The following is a 25,368-nucleotide window of genomic DNA, read 5'->3' as shown; positions in this document are numbered from 1 at the left end:
TATCTAAAATTTTTATTAATAAGGGATGAAATTGTAACAAATATAAGATTACTTTGATAATCTTATAATACCTAAGAAAATGAAGGTAATCAGATCACCTTTAATATTGTTAACAGTAACAACTATTGATAATATGAGATTATCAAAATTTTATATTATTGAATAATTAAACATAATAATCAAATAATATAAGAAATAACTACACACGTTAGATCAGCTCCACCCCTAATAGCTAAGAAAGGAATGCAAAGTAAGAAAGCCATCTGACAAAACTGACGTGACAGACCAACTTATTTATTCTTTAGTTATGAACATGATACAAAATGGTTGGTAGATAATATTATTTAATGCCACTAGAATATGCTGGTTGGCTACTTCTAATTGACCAGGAAACTCAACGCAATAGATTTACAATTTACAAACATTCATCAATCACTAGAGACATTAACAATCAAACAGATCGAAAAGGACTTAAATCGATCAAGTTGACATCCAGTTTACTTAATTGAGAAGCAGATCATCCTGATCATACTCTTCAAGAAATCCATCAAGAAAGTTTAGAAATGAATTATCGCATGCATTATTATCAGTCAAACTGTAGCATTCTTCGTTCATGTGAGCGTTGTTAGCTTCTTCTTCTTCTTCTATAAGAGGAGGCCAGCATGGAGCTGGAGAATCATTCAACGCAACTTCTGGATCATCTGCTTTAATAATATTATCTTCTCCAAGGCTAGATAATGACGATGATCCACTTGCCACGTTCTCAAAACCCATGTTACTGATTGCATGGAAGTATGGAGAAACCTTAACAGCCTTGGGTAGATACACTTTGGTCTTTGTAATTGTCTCTTCGTTTGCAGTCGTTTTCTCCTCGTTCTTCTTCTTGAGTTTCTTTTCAGTTGTGGACTGGCTCCTTTTCTTCACCGCTTTTGATGTTTTTGGTTTACTTTCTTCACCTTTTTCCACTCTTTTGCTCAGATGAGAATTCCAGTAGTTTTTAATCTCATTGTCGGTTCGACCTGGAAGCCTTTTAGCAATGAGAGACCAACGATTTCCAAGAAGAGAATGAAGCTTGATGATAAGTTCCTCCTCATCTGGTGAAATGTTTCCTCTTTTAATATCAGGTCGCAGATAGTTCATCCATCTCAGCCTGCAACTCTTCCCACATCTAAGTAGCCCTTCACACAAACAAATCAAACAATCAAAATCTGACCAATAAAACTGAATGAATTAACATATATACATACTAGTAATATTTCTTTAGATTATATATTAGTATTACCAGCATTTTTAGGCAGATTTCTCCAGTGGCCTTCACCATGAACTCGAATATAGTTAACGAGCAAAGCATCTTCTTGGACACTCCATGGACCTCTATACAAACCCACTTTAGCACAACACGGGGCTCTTCCCATTTTTACTCTCTTGCGAAATATCTCAATGCCAATGAAAGAGAGAAAAATCAAGTCAAGCACAATTAGCTAAAATTCCCTGGCCACCATTTAAAAGGCCAGGAACGATGTGACATGANGGGAATCAAACCTAAGACCGTGTGTCTATCCACACTATCCCTAATTCATCATAACCGTCTGGGCTACTTATAGAAGGGTTCAATTTTTATACTCATTTTTTTAGTACTTAATATATATATCCAATTAAAATGGTAATTATACAACTAAGCATTTCTTAATCAATTTTTATACTCATTTTTTAGTATATAATATATATGAATTAATATAATTAATCTAAAAAAGAAGAAAATAAGAGTAACATAAAAGATACCCAAAATGAGTTTATTATATAATATGTTAGTCTTGATTATGAATAAATCTTTGTGGCCCATGAGAGAGCTTTTGAAGGGGAAGTCATGGCGTGGAAGATAAGTAGTGAAGTTGAGATTCTTCAATCATATGGTAGAGATTAGAGAGGAAGAAGATAAAGAAAATGAAGTTTAGTCTTCTATATATATTTAATTTATTTATTTTTTAGATGGAATGTTAATTTATTTTTTTATCTTATATTAAAGTTATCACATCTTATAAAAACATCGTTAGGTGAAAGATGTTTGCGTGAAACCTAAAAACAAGTTCTTATGAATTAATCTCGGTACATAATTAACGTCAAATATATTGATTGAATAAAAAGGAGCCATTTGGTGCACCCAAATTAGATTTGCCAAGAAATTGACCCTACACCATACAAAAACAACAAAGCAGATTTTGCTTTCTTAAAGCATGTTTGGATGGTAATCTTAACATGTTACATGTCTACTTACAAATGGAGGGCATAGGGTTTAGGGTCGGACCCATGTCCGAACCACCACTTAAAAGCTCAAGTCCTTGTGGTCTGGTTAGTCATTGTGGACCATAATCAATTACTTGGTCTTGAAATTTTATAAATGTAAATTGAAGTGGGGCTCAATTGGGTCAGGTCTTAAATTAAAGAAACAGACAAGGGAACCTCTTAAAGTCGTAGAAAATGGCATATGACCAACTCATACTGAGACATTAAATCGGCAAAGATTACAAAGTCATTTTCACTTTCCACTTAGCTTGTTGGGAGTAAGCTCAGCTTCTTGGGAGTGATACACAAATGTATGTTAGAGCGACTTAAAAGGAGAGAAACTACCTTTAGGTAGCTTGGTGGTTCGCTTAAGACTCTTGGATGTACTAGTTAAGAGGTCCTGAGTTTGAATCCTTACAACTATTAATAAGGGGTAGCTATTGGAAGCTTACCTGATTATTAATTTTAAGGTCCCAAGAGACTACTTGAGGGACGCCCCTGCTGGCCCGAACACCCTTGGATACCAATTAAAAAAAAAAAAAAAAGGACTTAAAAGGAGAGGGCTAGGTGGTGTTGTTCTCCTCTAGGATTCATTCAACGTTTTGGGCTTGTAGAATTGCCACCAACCCATGAAATCTCAACCCAGAAGTGCTTAAAAATTGTGTTAATGGATCCTATATATCTTCTATAACCTGATCTCCTTATTTGCTGAACACAACATTCGACCACCCAAAATCATTTTTGTTGTGCCTAAAAAGTCACACTGATGTCAGCACAACAAGTGCCTAAAAGACAAAGTGTACTAGCTGTCAAGCCTATACCACCTCAAAGATATTTAATACCAACCCTATCTCATTTTAAGATAAAGACGAATGAGAGCTCTCCATGTGTCAAGGCAACTTGCAAAATCACTCATTACATTGATTTCAAAGGTGTATAAATGGGCACCTCTCTTCGTGAAAAATGAGAGGCTGGGCATATGAGAGTTAGGCACATGAGAGCTTATTTTTCTCTGTAAACAAAGTATTTCTTCATCTTTGTACGCCTTACAAGTAATATCATGGAAATAGTAAGAGAATAACAAAATAACAGTGGATGTATGATTCGCTTTAAGCATCCGAACCACTTTAAAAATCTCTCTTGCCAATCTATTATTTATGTTTCTGCAAACATATATAATCTCGGGACCATAAACACTTCTATGTTTTTCATTCACTTGTAATTTCTAAGCCAGCTTAGCACTTTACACTTGGGAGTCGTTGGTGTCAAAATGAAGCATCAATAGTTTGGTGCTAGAGGGAGGGCATGATTAACATTAGCTCTCCATGTTTTTCCAGCAAGCCTCAAAATCTTCACGTCATCTGATGTGGAGATCCGAGCAGGATGAAGTTTGAATCTGGCAATGTGTTGTAGCCCTTCGAGTTGGCTTTCTGATGGTCCAAGAATTATCCGAATCTGAGGTTTAGAACTCAAGTTATCATCAAAATATTAAAGCCTATTCCGAGAGCTCTCTGATCGCGTGGTCAGATCATAGATTGCACGCTCAGATCACTCTAATCTTCAACTTCAAATCACGTGGTCAGATCGTAGATTGCACGCATCAGAGGTCTCAGATTGTGTGGCCAGATCACATATCACACGTATCAGAGCTCTTCGATCGCATGGTCAAATCATAGATCGCACACATCAGAGCTCTCGGATCGCGTGGCCAGATCACAGATTACATGCATCAGAGCTCTCCGATCGCGTGGTTAGATCGCAGATCGCACGCTCAGATCGCTCAGATCTTTAGCTTAGATCGCTGATCTTTAGCTTCAGAGCGAGTGGTCAGATTGCAGACCGCATGCATTAGAGCTCCCTGATCGCATGGTCAGATCGTAGATTGTACGCTCAGATCGCTTTGATCTTCAACTCTCGGATCGCGTGGTCAGATTGCAGATCGCACGCATCCGATTTCTCAGATCGCGCATTCAAGATCGTTGAGATCATGCGTTCAGATAATTTAGATCACGCTTCTGAGTGCTTAGATCGCTGATCTTATGTTCTTAGATCCAGCTTCGCGCTTTCTTATCGAACTTCCTGTGTTCTCAGATCAAGCATCGCGCTTTCTGATCGAACTTCCTGTGTTCTCAGATTAAGCTCTGTATGCTCTCTGATCGAGCTCCGTATGATCTTAGATCAAGCTCTTTATGCTCTCTGATCGAACTCTTTATACTCTCTGATTAAGCTCATAAGCTCGCTCGTTTGCTTAAGATCGCATGCATCAGACTCTTAGATTGAGCTCTTTATGCTCTCAGATTGAGCTCTTTATGCTCTCTGATCGAGCTCCTTATGATCTCAGATTGAGCTCTTTATGATCTCAGATCAAACTCCTTATGCTATCTGATCGAGCTCTTTATGATCTTTGATCGAGCTCTTTGTGCTCTTAGATCAAACTCCTTATGATCTCAAATCAAGCTCCTTATGCTATATGATCGAGCTCCGTATGATCTTAGATCAAGCTCTTTATACTCTCTGATCGAGCTCCTTAAGCTCATAAGCTCGCTCGTTTGCTTGAGATCGAGTGCATCAGACTCTTAAGTCGAGCCTCTATCAGATTGCGATCAGCTCCTAGCTCTCAAATCACGATCAACTCTCAGCTCTGAGATTGCGAACAACCTCAGGTCATGTTCTCAGCTCTTAGATCGCAATTAGTTCTCAGTTATCAGATTGTGACCATATGCCAGCGTAAAAAAAAAAAAAAAAACACGTAGAAAACTTAAAACAGCCCCAAAACATGCCGAAACGGTGGATTTTGGCCCCGAAAATGGCCCCAACTAAGTTTCCCCATTGCTAAGACATAGAGCTCGGAAGAAGCTTTTCGTNGCATAGTTCGAGCTCTTCAGTCCGAGACTGCAGCCTATAGCACGACAACCATTCAGACCTAAGACATAAGTTTTTGAAGTGCAATTACGTACTCCAAAAACTAGGGGGGTTTTGTTATGCGTAAAAAATCACCTTGATGTCAGCTCAACAAGTGTCTAAAAAATGAAGTGTACTAGCTGCAAGCCCATACTGCCTCAGAGATATTTTATATAAACCCTATCTCATTTTAAGATAAGGATGAATGAGAGCTCTCCATGTGTCAAGATAACTATCAAAAGCACTCATTACATTGACTTCGAAGGTGCATAAATTGACACCTCTCTTTACAAAAAGGAGAACCTGGGCAGATGAGAGGTAGACAAACATTTGAGCTTCATTATTTCTCTCTGTAAACAAAGTATTTCTCTATTTTTTTATGCCTTACGGGTAATATCATAGAAATAGTTGGAGAATAATAAAATAACAGTGGATGTAGGATTTACTTTAAACATCCGAACCACTATAAAAACCTCTCTTGCCAATATTTTTTTTTATGTTTCTGCAACATATATAATCTCAGCACCATATTCAAATCTCATGGATCCATCACGTGTAATTTCTAAGACTCTCTTAGCATTTTGCAAGTGCGAGTCGTTGGTGTCAAAATCAAGCATCAATAAGTATATACTCAAATTTTTATTGCATTTGCACAATGTAAACTCATTTTGTTACATGAATCATATGTCGTTTGCTTAATAAGATTATAATAATATAACCGTGCAATGCCTATTGATTCTTTTTGTATGTATTGGGCTTTTGGTGGTTGGTCTTTGTGTATAGATTACAATAGTGATAGAATTTGAGGTGGGTCTGACTCCTCATCCAATAAGGTTTTATTGAATAGAAGAATTACTCTCTCTTATAAACCAGTAGACTTAAGCATGTCTAGTCGGTGTTGGACTCCAATACTCCCCTTTATAATCAAGCCTATATATGTTGGGTCATGCCTATTAATGGAGGTAGTTGCTGGCTCTAACTCTTTACTCGCTAGTCAAACACTTAGCTCAACTGGGCCTAGCTCTGATATCATGATAGAATTTGAGGTGGATTTGACTCCTCACCCAATAAGGCCTTATTAGGTGAGGAGTCATACCTACCTTAAATTTTATCATGGAATTAGAGCCATGTTTGTTTCTCTCTCCCCTCTTTGGTTGGGGCAATGATGGGTTTGGACCTTTGCCTTGCACGCAGAGTGTGAAGAAGGGTGTTAAAAGTTGAATTTGTCTCACATCACCCCAATAGTGGGCTATTACGGTGTATGTTAATGGTTGGACTCCCTCATCCCTTGAACTAGCTTTTGGAAGTGAGTTCTACCCAAGCCCACTTTATCAAATATCTGCCCTGTTTTTGTGATGCTGATATGCTTACGTGTATGCTTCATCAAGACTAGCTTGTTGGTTCATAGGGATTGTAAATCCTTGCTTCTTTTTATTGTTTTTTGTTTGGTCCTTGGGCATGTCCAGGAAACCTAACTCTCTAAGAAACCTCCTTGGTGGTCTGATTCTTTATTCTTTATAATATCACCTCTTTACCTAAAACAAGAAACGAAAAGGATGACTATATAACCAGAGCTTGGACTGGAGTTGAGCTATATACTCAAATTTTTATTGCACAAAATCTGTAAAGTTTATTATTATTTTGCACACAATGTAAACTTATTTTGTTACATGAATCCGTTGTCGTTTGCTTCATAAGATTATAATAATACTTTTGATGCTTGATTTTGACACCAACTATTCATGCATGTGAAGTGCTAGGCGGACTTAGAAATCACACGTGGTACGAAAGTGTAAAAAGAGAGATTGAGCAGGTAGCAATTTTTAAAGTGGTTCGGATGTTCTAAGGCAGATCCTATGTCCACTGTGATTATATTAATGGTTGATTACAATCAAGTCGCACTCGGCGAGCTGAACTACAATAGAAAAAGTAAAATAAAAATAGAGAGAGAGAGAGAGAGAGAGAGTATGTTTTGTGCGGTGGATGAGCCAATCCTATAAAATAGAGGAGAACCCTCTATTTATAGTCGAAGGATTCAAGCTGGTAATTATGAATCTACGTGCGGGCAGGTGTGGTACAATTCCTAACCCGTTTCCTATTGGTTGTCTATACGAGAGATATCCTTAAATCGCGTAGGGCTTCAATAGGTAGACAATTCCTAGTCACTCATAAGTTTGGCGTTCACCTGCCTCACTGGCGATGACCTTACCCCTCTTGTCCTTGCGGGACATGGCTGTATCCAAATGGCAGAAAACCTTCCTAAATTCTGATTGACTTCTACTGATTTAAGCTTATGTCAGCCCTGGTTTTTGGGCATAACAAATACAATCGTATCTTGAGTTTGGACTGGAGCAAGCTTTAAATCCAGCTAGTGTTCCTCAAATTTTTTTTGGCCAAGAGCTACCACGTTTTAGATTTATACTATGATTCTTGAGTTTGCTGGCACTACGGAGACTGTTCGTGAATGGAAGAGAAGAATCCCTATCATTTAGACCACACATTCAATTGTGTTCCCAAAACAATGAATAATTAAAATATACATATTTTAAACCATATGATCAACAGTAGGTAAATCAGATCTTAAAAGTATTTTGATCGATCTACATTATTTTGTTGTACTGACCAAGCATCAAGACTTTGAATTATTGAATATATGAATTAACTCAACGAACAAGAACCCTTTTTTTTTTTTGTGATGATCGTGAGTGTCGGATCAGTTTACATGTATCTCAAATAATTTCCTAAAACCCTAGAACTATCGACCAGCTAAAAGCTTTAATGGTTACCCTTATTAGTAACAGGTGAGAGACTCGAACTCAAGAGTCCCTTGTCGAATCACTCAATCACCCAGAAGTAATTATTTATATTATAACAAGAACTTATTAAATTACGAGGAGTGATTGGGATGAAGTTGCAAATTGGAGTAGTAAAAGTGAACAGCATACGCATGAGCAGAATATAATGCAGGAAATATAACGTGCTCCAGAATCCTTGGTCTCGTAACTCGTTACGTTGTTTGAGATTTGAACGATAATATAATCCACAAGACTGGCAACTTGGCTGACCTCTAAAAAAAATCTAACAAAAGGTGCTTCTTGTTTACCACATAATTGGCCATGCAATCAGCCCTCTTGACTTTTGTATTTATCAATCAGTTGTGAATCATATTCATGGAAGTCTGATCTTATTTTCTTTTAATAAAGTTTTGAAAAAATTGGGAGCTGTTTGTATTCTATGAAAGCATCTCTTTCAGTTACCTTTGCAGTGGGAACTGGGAAATCCTTCTTTTTGGACTCTACTGGAAATATAGGTAAGCTGTTCATTTTTATTATTTTGTAAATGAAATAATAATTATCGCATGGAATTAATTTAATAGTCCATAAAGAAGTAACTACTAATTATCTCTTCATCGTTCACTCTATAAATTATTCTGACTTTTCTAAACAACATAATCAACGATTACATCATAATTAAAGAATTGAGCATGCTTTCTTAGACCATTATACAAGATTTGACAACCTCAATTCAGCTCACTAAGGATACGTAGTACGAATCTCAATTCAACCTACTAAATTTGACATTCTTGTTTCCCTTTATCAATCCAAAAAGCGGTTGACAAATTAAATGTCAGGATTTCAACTAGAATAAGAGTCAATAAAACATCAATATTTCTACTATAATAACATTTAGAGTCAATAAACCATCAATAAAAATATCTTAAGTAAATGTAAACCTATATATTTGAAATGACATGTTGAGGGACGTAGCTAACGTATTAGATATGGGTTCACTTGAACCCATTCAAAGTTTGAAAAAAAATAAAAAAAAAAGTTTATACTTTACCTAAATTTATATTGACCCCACAAAAATTTGTATTAATTAACAAATTTTCACATTTTCTCTCTTCTTTTGTCTTCTTCATTGCCTCTCATCTTCTCTCATACTTTCTTCTTCCTTTAGTTGGATTAAACAAGAAAACCTACTTATTTGAAGATCACAAGGCAAGACGATACTCTTTTATTATTATTATTATTATTTTGCTTAAAAATCTCTTCTTTTATCTTTCTTAATTGATGAAAAATCATAAGTTATGGATTTTTGTTGAGTTTAATAAATGAGTTTGAAATGAGAAAATGAAATTCCTAGATTTTGATGTGGGTTTTGATTTAGTCTTATTTAGGTTGAGATATGAATTAATTAATTGTTGTTTTAAGTTAGGTTTGATAAATTGGGTTTAAAGAATTGATGAAACCCTAAGTTGTAGAGATTTTGAGATTTGGTTAAATTTTGATATATTGGTTAATTGCTTGATGTTTAAAGCTTCATTTGATGACTTTTCATGGGTTTATGATTTGAATTTTATTGGGTTATTAGAAATTGTTTTAAAAGCTTAAATTATAAGATTTTGGACTTGAGCTTTTAATTGACCCCACTAACTAAAAATCGATGTTGTACAATATATTCTAATGAAAATAACCATGGATATGCCCAAATGCCATAATTAGATTCTTGTTAATTTGCATTGGTTGATTATTTTGATGTGGGCATCAATATATTTTCGGTACAAGATCCAATGTTAATTAATTGTTAGCATGCATACAAATTAATAAAGTTAATTCTTTCATGCAGAATATGATTTATAAATTAACTAATTAAAGCAAGAAATATATACGTAATCTATATTAATTTAAGGTTCCATGAACGCGCACGCGCGCGCGCACACACACACACACAGATATATATATATATATATATATATATGGAGAAGGTAAGAACGTGAAAGCAGCACAATAATATGCCCAGTTCACCTAAATCAGAGGACCACACTTATTAGATCTCGAAAAGATATCGCGAAACAAAAAGAAGGTAGAAAGCAAATAGGATCAGGAGGTCTTTAATTATTTACTTGGACTGATATGAAATAAATGATAGGGGGGATTGACTTTTTTTCTGGTTTCTGTTGTTTGTTTTTTTTTTTATTGAAATTTTTAACCTCCGTGTCTCCAGTCATTACGATGGACACTGCTTATGCTCTCTCGAAGCTCGCTAACGTTTTTGCACACAAGGAGCTTGCTCAGAGAATCAAGGTATACGTGGGATTTTTTTTTCTTTATTTTGTTATTTAAAAAGCGAATTTTGTTGTTTTCCTGTGATTTCTTGAGGATTGTTGATTAATTCTTATATGTTTGTTAATATGCAGCAGCAAATGGATGCCAAACGTGACTGTGAATTGTGTCACCGGGATCGTGAGAACCCGTCTCACTAGAGAACGAGAAGGCTTTCTCACAGGTCAAATATTATCATTATTATATGAAATTGATGATTCTCTTTAATCTCTCATTCTTTAATTAATTAATTATTATGCAGATCTGTATTCTTCTTGACCTCAAAGCTTGAAGACCATTCCTCAGGTAATTAAATTTACAAAGTGTTAATTTCTTTTCTTTTTGATTCTGTGTTGTTAATGAATATCTAAAATATTTGGTGTATTGTTGTAATTGTAGGCTGCTGCTACGACCGTTATGTTGCTGTTCATCCGAGACTTGAAGTGTTTTCTGGAAAGTATTTTGCGGATTGCAACGAAGCTTGGACGTCAAAATTGGGATCAACTCAAATGAAGCTGCAAGATTATGGCCATCTCTGAACTTTTGGTTTCTACAGACCCTAAGAAGTCTCTGATATCAACGCAAAGCCTTGGATTTAAAAAGACATTTAAATAGAACTACGAGAGAGAATGAAGTCTTAGTTGTACATGATCAAGGAAGGGAGATCAGAAATATATATACTTATATAGTATAGATAACACAATGCATACAAAATTTAGATGAGTATAATTATAATGAAGATAGAGAGATAATTAATTAATAGATAAACAAGCTTAAAAAATACGTGGTTTGAGGTGTTGTAGAAGTTAGGCAAGTTGTGAGATATGAACTGATTATATATATAATATCACATGATTATGGAGTTAGAGTTTTTGTTGATGTGGAAACCCTAATCAGATTGTTAATATGATGATCGGTTTTGTTTATTAAGAACTGGGGGAGGTGGGTTCGTGGCATGTGGTGGTATTTTAGAAGAGATCTTTGTGGTAATGCTGTGGGCGGCCCTACTACATGCGCCAGCAAGTTTGGTGGTGGGAGGGAACATGCGTTTAGGAAAGAAAATTTCAATTCATTACTCGTACGTGTTTTAATTAATTAATTAATAATATTATAATTTAATTATGTTTTTTGCAAAGACCATCATTAATCCACAATGCAAAATTAATGAGACTCGTAAATTTGACTCCTCTCAGTTGTCGTTAATCAACAATAATACTTACAAAAAGCCGCCAGTTACAGAGAAACCCTAGTCACCGTTTTCAGAGTTAAGAGCTTCTCTGCAAGCAATATGACCATTGACCATTTATTAATTTTCTTTGGGGCCCAAACGGCCCAAACCTCACATGCACATGCACATGCAATATATTATATATATATAGTCATCTATATATCTTTTATCTGATTACCATATTTGGTATCAAATAATATAAGATACTGATGTTACTATTGGTAATATTTGAGGTAATCTATTACCTCTATTTTTTTAGGTATTTTAGATTACCAGAGTTTTATTTTTTTGTTACAATTCTATCCATTATTAATAAATTAGGACAATAATGCTTTTTATTTTAAAATTTATTTACATGAATATAAGCTTTTACTATTTCACCCCCAATATTAACTTTTGGACAAAATACGCCCTTGAATTAAAAAAAAATTACAACCACCCCAAGCCACCACCCTTAGCAACCGCCGCCGGTAACATTTGCCGTGGCCCCGGTCGGAATGGTGCATAAAAGGTCGGAAAATGGTCGTCGTCGTGCGCCGATATGCATGGTCGTCAATAGCCATCGATCTAGCGTTGATTGCCAGATCAATGGATCTGGCCGTCGTCAAGTCTGGCCATTTCGACTAGATCTCTAGTTGGAAATTGCCATACGGCAGATGGAGGCCATTCCTGCCTCCGTGCGCTGTTAGGTTGCTAGATGCCGGGGCCTGTGTTAGGTCATGAAAGTGACTTATTTTGATGATAAAAATACCATGTGTGATTAAATTGAAGTATTTTGAGACAATTAAAGAATCATATATTATTCACGAAAATCGTTCATAAATTTTCTTATGAATTTAACGTGTTTGGAAGATTTTGGAAATGATATGAGTATAATTAGGTTGTGGTTTATGGATTAGGGGTGATTTTGTCTCATTTATGCTGTTTGGGGGTAAACGTCATAGGGGGTAAACGTATCATATTTATAAGGTTGATTTGTCACTTTTCAATTATGCAGGACAAAAGTGATATTTTGCATTTTGTTCTATAAAAAGAAAACGAAAAGTCGCAGATCAGGAGGCGCGTTCATCCATCTTTTCCGCCGAAGCTTCATCTTCCTTTCGGTGACCTCCGGCGACGGTTCAGCTTCCCGTGCACAGATCGTCGTCTCTCCATCGTCTGGATCACCATCGTGGAACCATCACGACACCGCAACTCTTCGTCACCACCATGACGTTTCGTCTTCCAAGCCAGTTTGGCTGTTTCCGGTGACGTTTCGGCTCCCCAAGACCTGATCTGAACTCCTATCACCAGAGCTTTTCATCGGTATTTTCGGATCCATTTCCGCCACCGTTTTCCGGAAGACTGTTGGAAAAATAACGTTTTTCGGCGAAGTGCGGTTGTTCGTATTCCGGGTTGCTGTTGGTCGTTTTCGCCCTTCTTCGAATATCGCTATCGGTTACCTCATTTCCGCCATGGTAAGCTTCGTTTCCACCGTTCAGCCTCCGTCATCATCACCATAACGCTAAGTTCCGAGTGTCTGTTACGGCATAGGCGAGATCGAGATTGACTCCACGACTCTCCTCATCAGCTCTCGACTAGTTGGATGAGCCGATTATAGGACATTGGTAGTATTGTGCTTCAGATTATATTTGTTTTCGTTTCATGTTTGTCGATACTTTAATATGAATTGAGCAACTTGTGATGAATATTGTTGTTCATTATGATTAAGTTTTTCATAGAACTGCTGGAGATAAACGTTGGTTTGAAATAATTAATAATGAATATTGCTTTTCATTACTCGCATCGATTGTAATTGAGTTGTGTTCGGATTTAATTTAATTCTACTATTGTTGCGTTTTGTGAAGTTGGTTGATTGGAATGATAGTGTTGACAAATTGTATTTGTTAATCGCATACCAACTAGTGGTATGTCTTGTAGCGTTTATCGGCGTAATGATAGTCTTTAACCAAAGAACTTGAGTGATCGAGTGAGATAATATGATTATACCTAGAGTGTCGGGAGGCCATTTCATTGATTTACCTGCCTTGTCTGTTAGGGGATCGTAAGAGGGTGGAGAAGAATTGTGGATCGTCTCGTGTCGAACCAAAACTGTAACGGCAACATTTTTATATAAAGTCTTTATTAGTTTTAATTTCACTTTTCATTATTTGCATTAGTCTATTTAGTTTCATTAATCAATGCCACTTTCATTTCCGCTACTCAAAAACATTAGGTTGTTAGTCTTGTCTCTGTGGACTTCGACCCGCTTACCGCTAACTAGGTATTAGGTTTAATTTTGTGACTGTGACGATGGTTCAACAGCCTGCGGTGGTTGTCAGTGGCCGGAATGGCTGGTGGGTTAGGGGGTGCTTTGTTGATTTTCTAAACTTTATTTGTAGTTGTTTTTGCATGTTTTAAATGGGGGGGGAGGGGGTTATAATAATCCAAATAATAATAATATTTAATTAGAAGACAATTCAGTATTTAAATAACATATCCACCAATTTATTCCTCCCAACCAAATATATTAATATACATACCCACCATAACCAAACACATTTCCTAAAGATCCCAGTAATCTCAAGGTAATCTATCTTTCTAATAATCCAACATCCTTGTATATAATATATAATATATATAACCTTTTAAATCATAATGGTGAGACTAACTAATTTTATACTATAAGGAGATATAATTTAATGGAGGTATAGTTACAAAAATTATAGTTTGACTTCTGATTTATAATCAGTTTTTAGTAGTACAGTATAGGATTGCAATTCATATTTAGTAAATTAGGATTTCAATTCATATTTTAGTAATTGCCTACTTTTGAAACAGATAAAAGATCGTTTCTTAGAACTAGGAAAAAATAAGTGGCATTGATGGAATTGTAAATGCAGTTGATGCATGGTCAATTGATGTGAAGCCATAGACAATTGTCAATGGTCTTAAGCGCTAAAAATTAGGACATTAATGTCAATGAAATGCAAGTTACAAATGAAGTGGATGATGAGAATAAGGTCATATAGAATTGAGTGATTAGTTTGACAACTTCACTACACTAATTGAATGGATATTGAGTCTTTTTCAATTATCAAATGAGCAACAAATCGTGTATGTTTTAACCAAAAGAAGAGAAATCATTATTGCAATTGGACAAGAAGAGAATGAAATAATCTTAAGGATAATAGTACGGAAATACAAAAGTCTTGTGCCATGAAGCTCTAAACATGTTGAGAAATTAAAAATATTTTAGCTTCTACAAGAAGGTATCCATACTAACGAGCTATATGTACTCGTAAGGTAAAGATTTGAAATAACTCTAAAGCATAAATCATTGTCCCAAACAATTAAATAAATATTTTATATTTAAACCTTTAATTTTACATTAAACATATATTTTTTTGTAATTAATACAGATAATTATTACTATGTAGATGCAACTTTCCTTAAGGGAGAATTAGAAAAATTATAACTTTTACAAGTAGAGTTTATTCTATTTATAACTATTCCAATAGGACTATAATTTTTATGACTATATAGAGTTTATTCTTATGTAAAGTATCACTATAGAGATGTTTTACTCTCATATATATATATATATATCACATTAGCATTTGAGACGGTTGCCGTTTGCCATTTTCCGATCCAAATGTTTGGCCTTTATCTCAAGTGAATGTGAAGTTGCTGCTGAGCATTTTGGGTAGAGGTGTTAAAAAATGCAGAAATCAAACTGAACTAAGTTTTTCGATTATTCGGAAAATCGGTTCGGTTTCAGTTAAATAAATACAAAAAATGGTTTTCTGGTTCGGTTACCGATTTATCAGATTATGGGAATTGGTAAACCAAAACCGGTTTTATACCAGTTTATTATAAAAATAAAAAATAAAAAATAAAAAAATAAAAACCAATTTATTATAAAAAGAATAAAATATAAAAACGTTTTTTAAATTAGGGAAAAATCAAAATAATAAGTAATTGTTTTTCTAGTTAACCGAAAAACCGGTTTTTCCTAATCGTGTTTGGTTTTGGTCAATTTTCCTGAACGAAAAATCGGTTCAATTTGAAAAATCGGTTAATCGGTTTTGAACATCTCTAATTTAGGTGATAGAAACAAATAGAAATATGCAGGTAACCTTAACAGTAACCATAGCCTAAGCAAAAATTAAAATCCTACTGATCTATCTAATCGGGTAAATTAATATAAGAAAGTTCTTTACATTTTTCAAACCAAATAATTAACATAATTTTTTTTTTTTTTATAAATACATATTTTCATAAACTCTTTCTATAAATCTTGGTCGAACAAAGCCGTACAAAATGGACCCTTAACAATATCTTATAAATTAACTATAATACTAATTAAAAAATGATTGTTATAGGTAATTTAATACTAATTGTTGAATGGACGACAATCCACTTGCTGTTATAAAATGATTTTCTTTTTAATATAGAAGACGATGATAATGTGTTCGTGTGTTCTAATAAAGGGAACTTGTTCTGTATTGTTAGTAAATGGCTCGGTAAATGATGGGCCTATGAAGCCCATTAATTTGTGAAATGGGCTTTTGAAGGCCATTATGTGCCCAGAAGTCCTAAACCTTATTTTCCCCATAAACCCTAAGAGAGCTTTCAAAACTTGACACACTTTTGAGTCGGATCAGCACACCAACGGCACCAGAAAATGGCTAGTCTAATCCCTGAAACAACCCAGAAATCTTCAATCCGGAGACCTTCCGCTCCGCGCCCAAACAATCGGAGCGCTGCCATCGTCCCCGTCCGTCTCCGCCGTGCAATCAAAAGATACATCCGAGGTTAGCTACTGAGTAACTATCTATCATACACGTAATTTGTTTTAAAAAATATAGACAAATGAATTAATGTTTCTTTTGATAAATTATGTGTAGAGCAAGATGAGCCACACATGAGAGGAAAGTGTTGAGGTTGTCAGATCATGAGCGAAATAAAGGGTGTGAATCGGATGCTAACAGAGTCCTCTTCAAAGGAGCGTTTTGAAGACCTTTTAAGTCCATGGAGCAATCAAAGAGGTGGAAGATCAAGAGCGCTTAGGAGACATTGGTTTAAGTACAGGGACGATGAGAGTATTGCTATGTTGCTTCAAGAATGCCTGCCGTTTATTCTCTTGTTATAGAGTTCTCTCGAGGTATTAATATTTAAATTTGTGGGTAATTTTTTGTATTCTTTATATTAGCTTTATCAATAATATAGTAGTGGAAGCAATGGGCGACATTTTTTTGGCAAACCATCTGAAGAATAGAGGTTTTGATGAGAAGATTGTATTGAATTTGTAAATAATTTGGGTTTTCAGGTTCGAAGGAGGTTACCAGGCTTCTCACCTGCAAGAGTACTAGATTTGGTGCTGGCACTGGTTCAGCTTTCTGGTAACAGCTCAGTTTGATTGCATACTAATGGTTTTTGGTGATTGAGATGTGGGATGGTGTTTGACTTTTTTATTGTAGCGGACTTTTATATAACTGAATGAAATATTGTCAGGGCATTGCGAGAAGTTTGGCCTCGCTCTTTGGAAAAAGTGAATATAGTTGAACCATCCCAATCAATGCAGCGTGCAGGTCAGAGCCTTACACAAGGTAATTGTCAATCTGAATATTTTACTATTCATTTGATAACCGATTAGAAATTACTTGATAGTGGTCAATTTAGTAATTGCTCTCTGCCAGTCGCAGTGCAATAGTTCAATTAAATGACTATAGGATTGTGGAATGTCGAATTCATGAATCCTACAGAACCTCATTATACAATGGTTGTGTTTGGATTTACATATTTGAACTTGTACATAGTTTAACTAGTTTGGCATTCATTCAAGACTTTTGACTCCTGACAAATCGTTAAATGTTCACATGTCCGACATCCTTTCAAGCAGTTGAATGGTGAGGCATTTAAGTTATATTACTGGCTGTATCATATGTGATTAAAAAGTAGATGTTCGTTTACTCCAGTATTACTAGATTGTATGTATTTTGATTATTATTATCATTATTTTAAACCAAAAACTTATGTATCAAGTAATGTAATCGATTATGATTTAACTCATTTCGTAATTGTTTTAGGCCTGAGAATTTGCCTCTATTCATAGCTACGATAGCATTCAAGCGCTAAGTAAGATATCAAAAAGTCGAGAGGGACATGACCTTGTAATGCTGTGTAAGTAAGTTGATCTTAGGATTCTTTGTAAATTTGCCTGAAATTGTTAGATTTTGGCTTTGCATGAATTTTTGATAACATGTTTTTTTATTTGATAAAGTATTTTTCAAACCAGTGTAATGTGCTTTATCGTATGTGCTTTGGCTGGTGCTAATTAATATTGATTCTTGGCAATGGGGTTAAGTTACGTGCTTGGGGAGATACCGTCGCTGAAGGAGCGAATTACTATAGTTCGCCAACTTTGGGATCTTACAGGGATGTTTTGGTTCTGTTCCTGGCTTATCAATAAGTTCATGTTTCACTTTATAATTGGGCATGAGGAGGGATTCTGATGATTATATATTTCTACTTAATGCTATGCATGAAAAAAACACACAATCTTTACATTTGATAAATACTGATTTATAGAATTGCTCGTCAATCTGTTATTATTTGCAAAGTTTTTTATATTGGCAATTTCAGTCTAAAATGTTTCCTTTGATTTCGTATCATCAAATGCTGGACAGGTTTTAGTTGAACGGGTACACCACCGGGATTTAGTATCAATCTCAAATGCGGTCTCATATATATGGAGGAGAAAAGGGTGAGGCAGCTTCATTAGGAGCCTATTCAACATTGTCACAGAGAGGTGTCTGTGTTTGTCATTTTATGATTTTACTTTTTCTTTTTTTCTCCAATTCTCAATTCATCCTTTTCATCATTTCCTAGAAAAGCCGGAAATCTGAAGCTCGTAAATTAAAGGTGTAAACAACAAAAATTCGAACGAGGTCGCAACTCTCAGAGTGGTGGGCATTAGTTGCTCCTGTGAGTACGGAAATATTTTCTTGTTTTCTCCTGTGTGTCATGCTAATATACCACTAAGTTTCCTCACCTCTTATTCCTTCTTCTACCCAGTTTTCTTGTCAAATATTGTATTTCTTGTTGCAGTGTCCTCATGATGGACGTTGCCATTGGTGAATTCGGGAAATACTGTCATTTCGTAGCGTTACAGAGGACAACATCACAGCGTGCATCTAAGGTTCTCCTTGACCCACTTTTTGCATGGTTCCCCTGCAAGAATCTTATTTTACCTGGAGTAGCTGTAGTGCAGATTTTGAGTGTGAACTAGGAATTGGTTTCTTTCTTATCCTGTTAACCCATTTGCTTGTTTACATAGAGGTTAATTGCTAAGTAGTCTTATCCCCACTAGTGTCAACGTACTTGACAGGGGTACAAGCAATTTTAGCTATTTTGGCACCGCATTTCAACTAGAATTTTAAATAATAGAGGCTATTTGTGATTGTTTTGTAGCACACGAAGGGTAAGCCTTTACGGTGGATTTGAAGACGAGAAATTTTGCTTTGTTGCTTTCAGACGTGGACAAAGACCTAGGTTAGTAGTCTTGAGTGCTGTTCTTAAATTTGTGAATTGGGTTATTAACAATTAAGTTTCTATTTCTAATATAGTCAAGTATCAATAAGATTCTCTACGAAACCAATCGAACCTGCTATTTTTGCCATGTCATCTAGTCAACACAAGAGTCCTTTGCTGCAGAATGGAATTGTGTGAACACCTTCTGATTTGTCTATATATTTTCTTTTTTGATGATGACTAAAAAAATCATACGAGCCCTGATTGACCATGCTGATGAGCCCTGATGACGGTGTTATCGTGGGGGCAATGATTTGAGTTCTAGGGGTGATGTCTGCAGAATTATATTAGGTTCATAGAGAAGAATCAAATCAACTTGTGGGAGTGAATGATCTAAGTGCATTCACCTCGTAAAAAAAAAGGTTTTTCTCAATCATTTATCTAATGATTGGGACAGGAACCTGGCCGCTGATGGTATGAAATTTGAATTTGAAGGAGGAAAATGCTAAAGAAATCCAGAGATCTTGAAATCGACTATGGTACATCTCAAACACTCTGTATTCCTCTTAGCTTAATTACCCAGTGTACTGAAATAATTAATAGGTTTCATTAGTACAGAAGATCGTCGTGCTTAATTTTGATATCTATCGGTGGTACTTAAAGAGGATCTATTAATTACAAGCCGAAGCAGATAGGCGACATGAGTTAGTAAATCAGTTTATTATGACTCTGAGTGATGATGATGTTGACAAAGATTTAGAGGTGGAAGAGAAAGAAGATAAACAGGCCTTGCTAATGTTGGGGGTGGCTGGGGAAGGATTATCTTTGGTCCTGTTCAAAGGGGCAGGCAGGTTACCATGGATGTCTGTCGATCAATCAAGGGATTGCTCAGAGGCACATTTGAGCATGTTGTTATGACACGGAGCGAGAATCATAAATTACATCGTCTGGCTAGGAAATCTTTCTGGGGTGTTTGTGCCCTTCTAAACCCAAATTAACCTATTTGTTTCCTTTTATCACTTATGTAAATATTTAGTATCAGTAAGAAATCATCTTTGTATTTTGCCCCAAAAAACTGCGAAATTTCAACAAATGGTGATCAAATGTCAGACTTGGAATGTCACAAGTTCATATTCTGTATCTCAAATTTTATTTTAGATATGGAATTGAATTTCTACTTCTTGCTCAGCAGACAGCAGCCTTCATTTGTTTTCTGTGCTGGCCATTGAACACATTCACACTTATTGAGCTTTGTCAAAGATGTCTAGCAACGGTTCACATTTATTAGCGTGTTTAGATGCGGATATTCCGGAATTTCTGATGCTCAAATAGTCAAATGGTTATAAATATTATCAACTAAACAGATTCTTTTCTCCCTCACAGAATTATATTTCATTAAATTAATGTTAAGGATTATAAATTCAAGATTTTTTTTTTAATGATTATGGTATCAGCTTAGGTATACGCACCTCAACTAATTTTCGAGGCTTTGAAATTATTGATAAATAACAGTTTTAGTAGTTACCCTTTTATACAATCAAAGAACGACTGGAACTCGGAATCTTTGAGTAATACACAGTTCTTGTGGGATCACTCACCCCTAGATCAATATTATATTTTATTCTGGATCTTCGAAGATTACGTAGACAACAATCGCCATTAAGGGTGTGTGTTTGGTTTATGGAATGTTGGATTACTAGAATGTTAGATTATGGAATCTTATACTACCTTGAAGATTACTAGGAATCTTTAAAAAAATGTGTTTGGTTGTTGGTGGGTATGTTATTTATAATATTTTGGTTAGAGGGTATGTTATATTAATATGTTTGGTTAGAGTGTATGTATTATTAATATGTTTGGTTAGAGGGAATAAATTGTGGGGATATTATTTAAATTATAAATGCCCTCTTTTAAATATTAATATAATATATTTTATTATTAATTTTTAATAATTTTTTAACCCCCAATATTGCAGATTTAGCTAAAACACCCCAACTATATAAAACTCTAATTATGAAAAAATCACCACCACCCCCACCCTTGCCACCGCCTGTGCCACCGTAAACCACTATTGGAAGTCGCCGTGAGTAGCTCATCGTGATCGCAAGGCTCCGATATGGTAGTTTCTAGCCATATTGATGGCCGAAAACGGCCATATGAGGCCAGATCTATTATGGCCATTTCTTGCCAGATCCTTGGCCATTAGCGGCCAGATTCGGGCGAGATCTAACGTTAATGGCCAGGTCCATGACCATTAACTGCAAGATCCTGTTTCCGGCTATCAATATAGCTAGAAACGACCTATTAAGCCTCTCGGAGCCTCCCAACGACTCTCGATCATTTTAGGACTCCGATGACTTTCGACGGTGGTTCGTGGGTGGTGTCCCGTTGTCGACAGTGGTGGCGGGTGGTGATGGTGGTTTAAATTTGTTTAAAAATAAGGACATTATTGTCCAAAACCTTAATTAAACAAGGGTAAAATGAAATGATATATCAATTATTATCAAAATTTTTATTAATAAGGGATGAAATTGTAACAAATATAAGATTACTTTGATAATCTTATAATACCTAGAAAATGAAGGTAATCAGATCACCTTTATATTGTTAACAGTAACAACTATGTAATATGAGATTATCAAAATTTATATTATTGAATATAAAACATAAAATCAAATAATATAAGAAATAACTACACACGTTAGATCAGTCCACCCTAATAGCTAAGAAAGGAATGCAAAGTAAGAAAGCCATCTGACAAAACTGACGTGACAGACCAACTTATTATTCTTTAGTTATGAACACTGATACAAAATGGTTGGTAGATAATATTAATTGCCACTAGAATATGCTGGTGGCTACTTCTATTGACCAGGAAACTCAACGCAAAGATTTACAATTTCAAACATTCATCAATCACTAGAGACATAACAATCAAACAGATCGAAAAGGACTTAAATCGATCAAGTTGACATCAGATTACTTAATTGAGGAGCAGATCATCCTGATCATACTCTTCAAGAAATCCACAAGAAAGTTTAGAAATGAATTATCGCAATGCTTATTATCAGTCAAACTGTAGCATTCTTCGTCCATGTGAGCGTTGTTTAGCTTCTTCTTCTTCTCTATAAGAGGGAGGCCAGCATGGAGTGGAGAATCATTCAACGCAACTTCTGGATCATGCTGTTAATAATTTATCTCTCCAAGGCAGATAATGACGATGATCACTTGCCACGTTCTCAAAACCCATGTTACTGATTGCATGGAAGTATGGAGAAACCTAACAGCCTTGGGTAGATACACTTTGGTCTTGTATTGTCTTTCGTTGGCAGGCGTTTTCTCCTCGTTCTTCTTCTTGAGTTTCTTTTCAGTTGTAGACTGGTCCTTTTCTTCACCGCTTTGATGTTTTGGTTGACTTCTTCATCTTTTTCCACTCTTTTGTCAGATGAGAATCAGTAGTTTTTTTAATCTCATTGTCGGTTCGACCTGGAGCCTTTAGCAAGAGAGACCAAACGATTTCCAGAAGAGAATGAAGCTTGATGATAAGTTCCTCCTCATCTGTGAAATGTTTCCTCTTTTAATATCAGGTCGCAGATATCATCCATCTCAGCCTGAACTCTTCCCACATCTAAGTAGCCTTACACAAACAAATCAAACAATCAAAATCTGACCAATAAAACTGAATGAATTAACATATATACATACTAGTAATATTCTTTAGATATATATTAGTATTACCAGCATTTTTAGGCAGATTTCTCAGTGGCCTTCACCATGAACTCGATATAGTTAACGAGCAAAGCATCTTCTGGACACTCATGGACCTATACAAACCCACTTTAGCACAACACGGGCTCTTCCCATTTTCTTCTCTTGCGAAATATCTCAATGCCAATGAAAGAGAGAAAAATCAAGTCAAGCACAATTAGCTAAAATTCCCTGGCCACCATTTAAAAGGCCAGGAACGATGTGACTGAGACTATTCTGAGGTCATCTTTTAATTATATTCACAACCAATACAAATTTATAACTTTGACAATAGAAATATCAAATGATAGAGCCATACATTCACCTGCTATATATATTATAAAGGATTCTTCAAATGATTAACTTATTCCATTGATTATTAATCCTCAAGATAAGGAAACTTCAACTACACTCTCTTCTAAATATATCTTATATTCTCTTAACGGTTGCTTCTCAAACTTATCTTCTGATAATAAATTCGTTGATGATAGTGACTGTTAAGCATATTATTTGACCGATTTTTACATTCCAATACGTATGCCTACTTTATTTTTAACAATATATTTTATTTTCAACCATAATTTGACCGTTTATATAAGTCTTCGAAGCTGGAAATAAAAAATCACAGATCCCCGCTCCTTTCAGTTCTCATCCGTTGAATATTTGGATGACTGCATTGTTAAGAAAAAAATAAATCTTTGACCGCTACGGTAATTACTTTGGATGAAGATAATGGCTTTAGTTTACACTACCTCAAGAAACGAAAACGGCGACTATATAACCAGAGCTTGGACTGGAGTTGAGCTATATAGTATTGATTGCCTAAAAATCACCTGATGTCACCTTGATGTCAGTTAACAAGTGCTAAAAACAAAATGTACTAACTGTAAGTCCATACCATCTCAGAGATATTTTATACCAACTTATCTATTTTGAGAAAGACAAATGAGAGTCTTCTATGTATCAAAACAACTTGCCAAAACCATTCATTACGGTGACCTCAAAGGTGGATAAATTGATACCTCTTTTCACGAAAAAGAGACGCGGGCAGCTGAGAGTAGACAAACATTGAGCTTCATATTTTCTCTGTAAACAAAATATTTCTCCATCTTTGTATGCCTACAGACAATATCATAAGAAATAGTCGGAGAATAATAAAATAACAGTGGATGTAGATTTGCTTAAGCATCCGAACACTATAAAACATCTCTTGCCAATCTTTTATTTATGTTTTGCAACAGATATAATCTCAGCACATATTCAAATCTTATGGACCATCAGTGTAATTTCTAAGACTCTCTTAGCACTTGCACTGCGAGTCGTTGGTGTAAAAATCAAGCATCAATAGTTTGGTAGCCATGCAGGTCTCGAACCTGCGTCCAGCACTCCGATGGCATGGTCAGATCGCAGATCGCACACATCAGAATTCTCCGATCACGTGCCAGATTGCAGATCGCACACATCAAAGCCCTTAGATGCGTGGTTAGATCACTATCGCACAACATTAGAGTTTCTTGAATCGTGTGGTCAAATGACGATCGCATGATTAGAGCCTTAGATCGCGTGGTTAGATCACATATTGCAACACATCAAAGTTCTCGAATCGTGTGGTCAAATCGCAGATTGCACGCATCAGAGTTCTCCAATCACATGGCTAGATTGCATATCGCACACATCAGAGTTTCTCGATCGCCCATGGCCAAATTGCAGATCACACGTATCAAAGCCCTCCGATCACGTGGTTAGATCGCAAATCTCATGCATCAGAGTTCTCGGATCGCGTGGTAGATCACAGATCATACACATCAAAGTTCTCGGTAGCGTGGTCAGATCTGTAAGAGATGATTCGAGTTCTTGGGTTGCGTGGTTAGATCGCAGATCGCACATATCAGAGTTCTCCAATCGGTGGCCAGATCGCAGACCGCACGATCGAGGTTCTCCGATCGCATGGCCAGTTATAGATCGCATGCATCAAAGCCATCAGATCGCGTTGTTAGATCACAAATCGCACACATCAGAGTTCTCGGATCGTGTGGTCAAATGCAGATCGCACGCATAAGAGTTCTCTAATCGTGTGGCCAGACTGCATATCGCATGCATCAGAGTTCTATATCGTATGGCCAGATTACAGACGCACACATCAGAGCCCTCCGATCGCATGGGTAGATCGTAAATCTCAAGCATCAGAGCTCTCAGATCGCTGTGTCAGATAGAGACGTACACATCAAAGTTTGGATCACGTGGTTAAATCGTAGATCGCATGCATCAGAGCTCTCAATCGTGTGGTCAAATCGCAGATCGCACTCTCAAGATCGTTGAGATCATGCGTTCAGAAATTAGAAGTGTTTCCAAGCGGCCAGATCGCGCTTTCAGCTCTAGATCGCTGATCCGAGTTTCTCAGATCAAGCTTCGCGTCTGATCCAACTCTTGTGTTCTCAGATCGAGCTTCATGCTTTCCGATCGAACTACTTTTGTTTGATGATTGAACTCCTTAAACTCTAGAATCGCAAAGAGCTCTCAACTCTCAGATCGTAAAAAACTCTCAAGTTCTCAGATGAGCTCTCTTATGCTCTCAAATCGAGTCTTTAT

The 25,368-nt window shown here is 36.0% G+C and overlaps 1 protein-coding gene across 1 annotated transcript; it reads right to left on the bottom strand.

Annotated features, from left to right (window-relative positions):
* Positions 1-501: 501 nt before the first annotated feature.
* LOC116106607 (myb-related protein 308-like) lies at positions 502-1,415 on the bottom strand. The gene is made up of 2 exons (XM_031392972.1): positions 1,283-1,415; positions 502-1,178 (listed from the first exon to the last, which is right to left on the bottom strand). Exons 1-2 carry the CDS (start codon positions 1,413-1,415, stop codon positions 502-504), a joined length of 810 nt encoding a protein of 269 aa, XP_031248832.1.
* Between the last annotated feature and the right edge of the window lie 23,953 nt (positions 1,416-25,368).

Source organism: Pistacia vera, unplaced genomic scaffold (assembly GCF_008641045.1).
Source record: "Pistacia vera cultivar Batoury unplaced genomic scaffold, PisVer_v2 Contig52, whole genome shotgun sequence".
NCBI lineage: Eukaryota > Viridiplantae > Streptophyta > Magnoliopsida > Sapindales > Anacardiaceae > Pistacia > Pistacia vera.
Note: the sequence above shows the minus strand (reverse complement) of the source record. Positions and strands in the feature narration are given on the sequence as shown.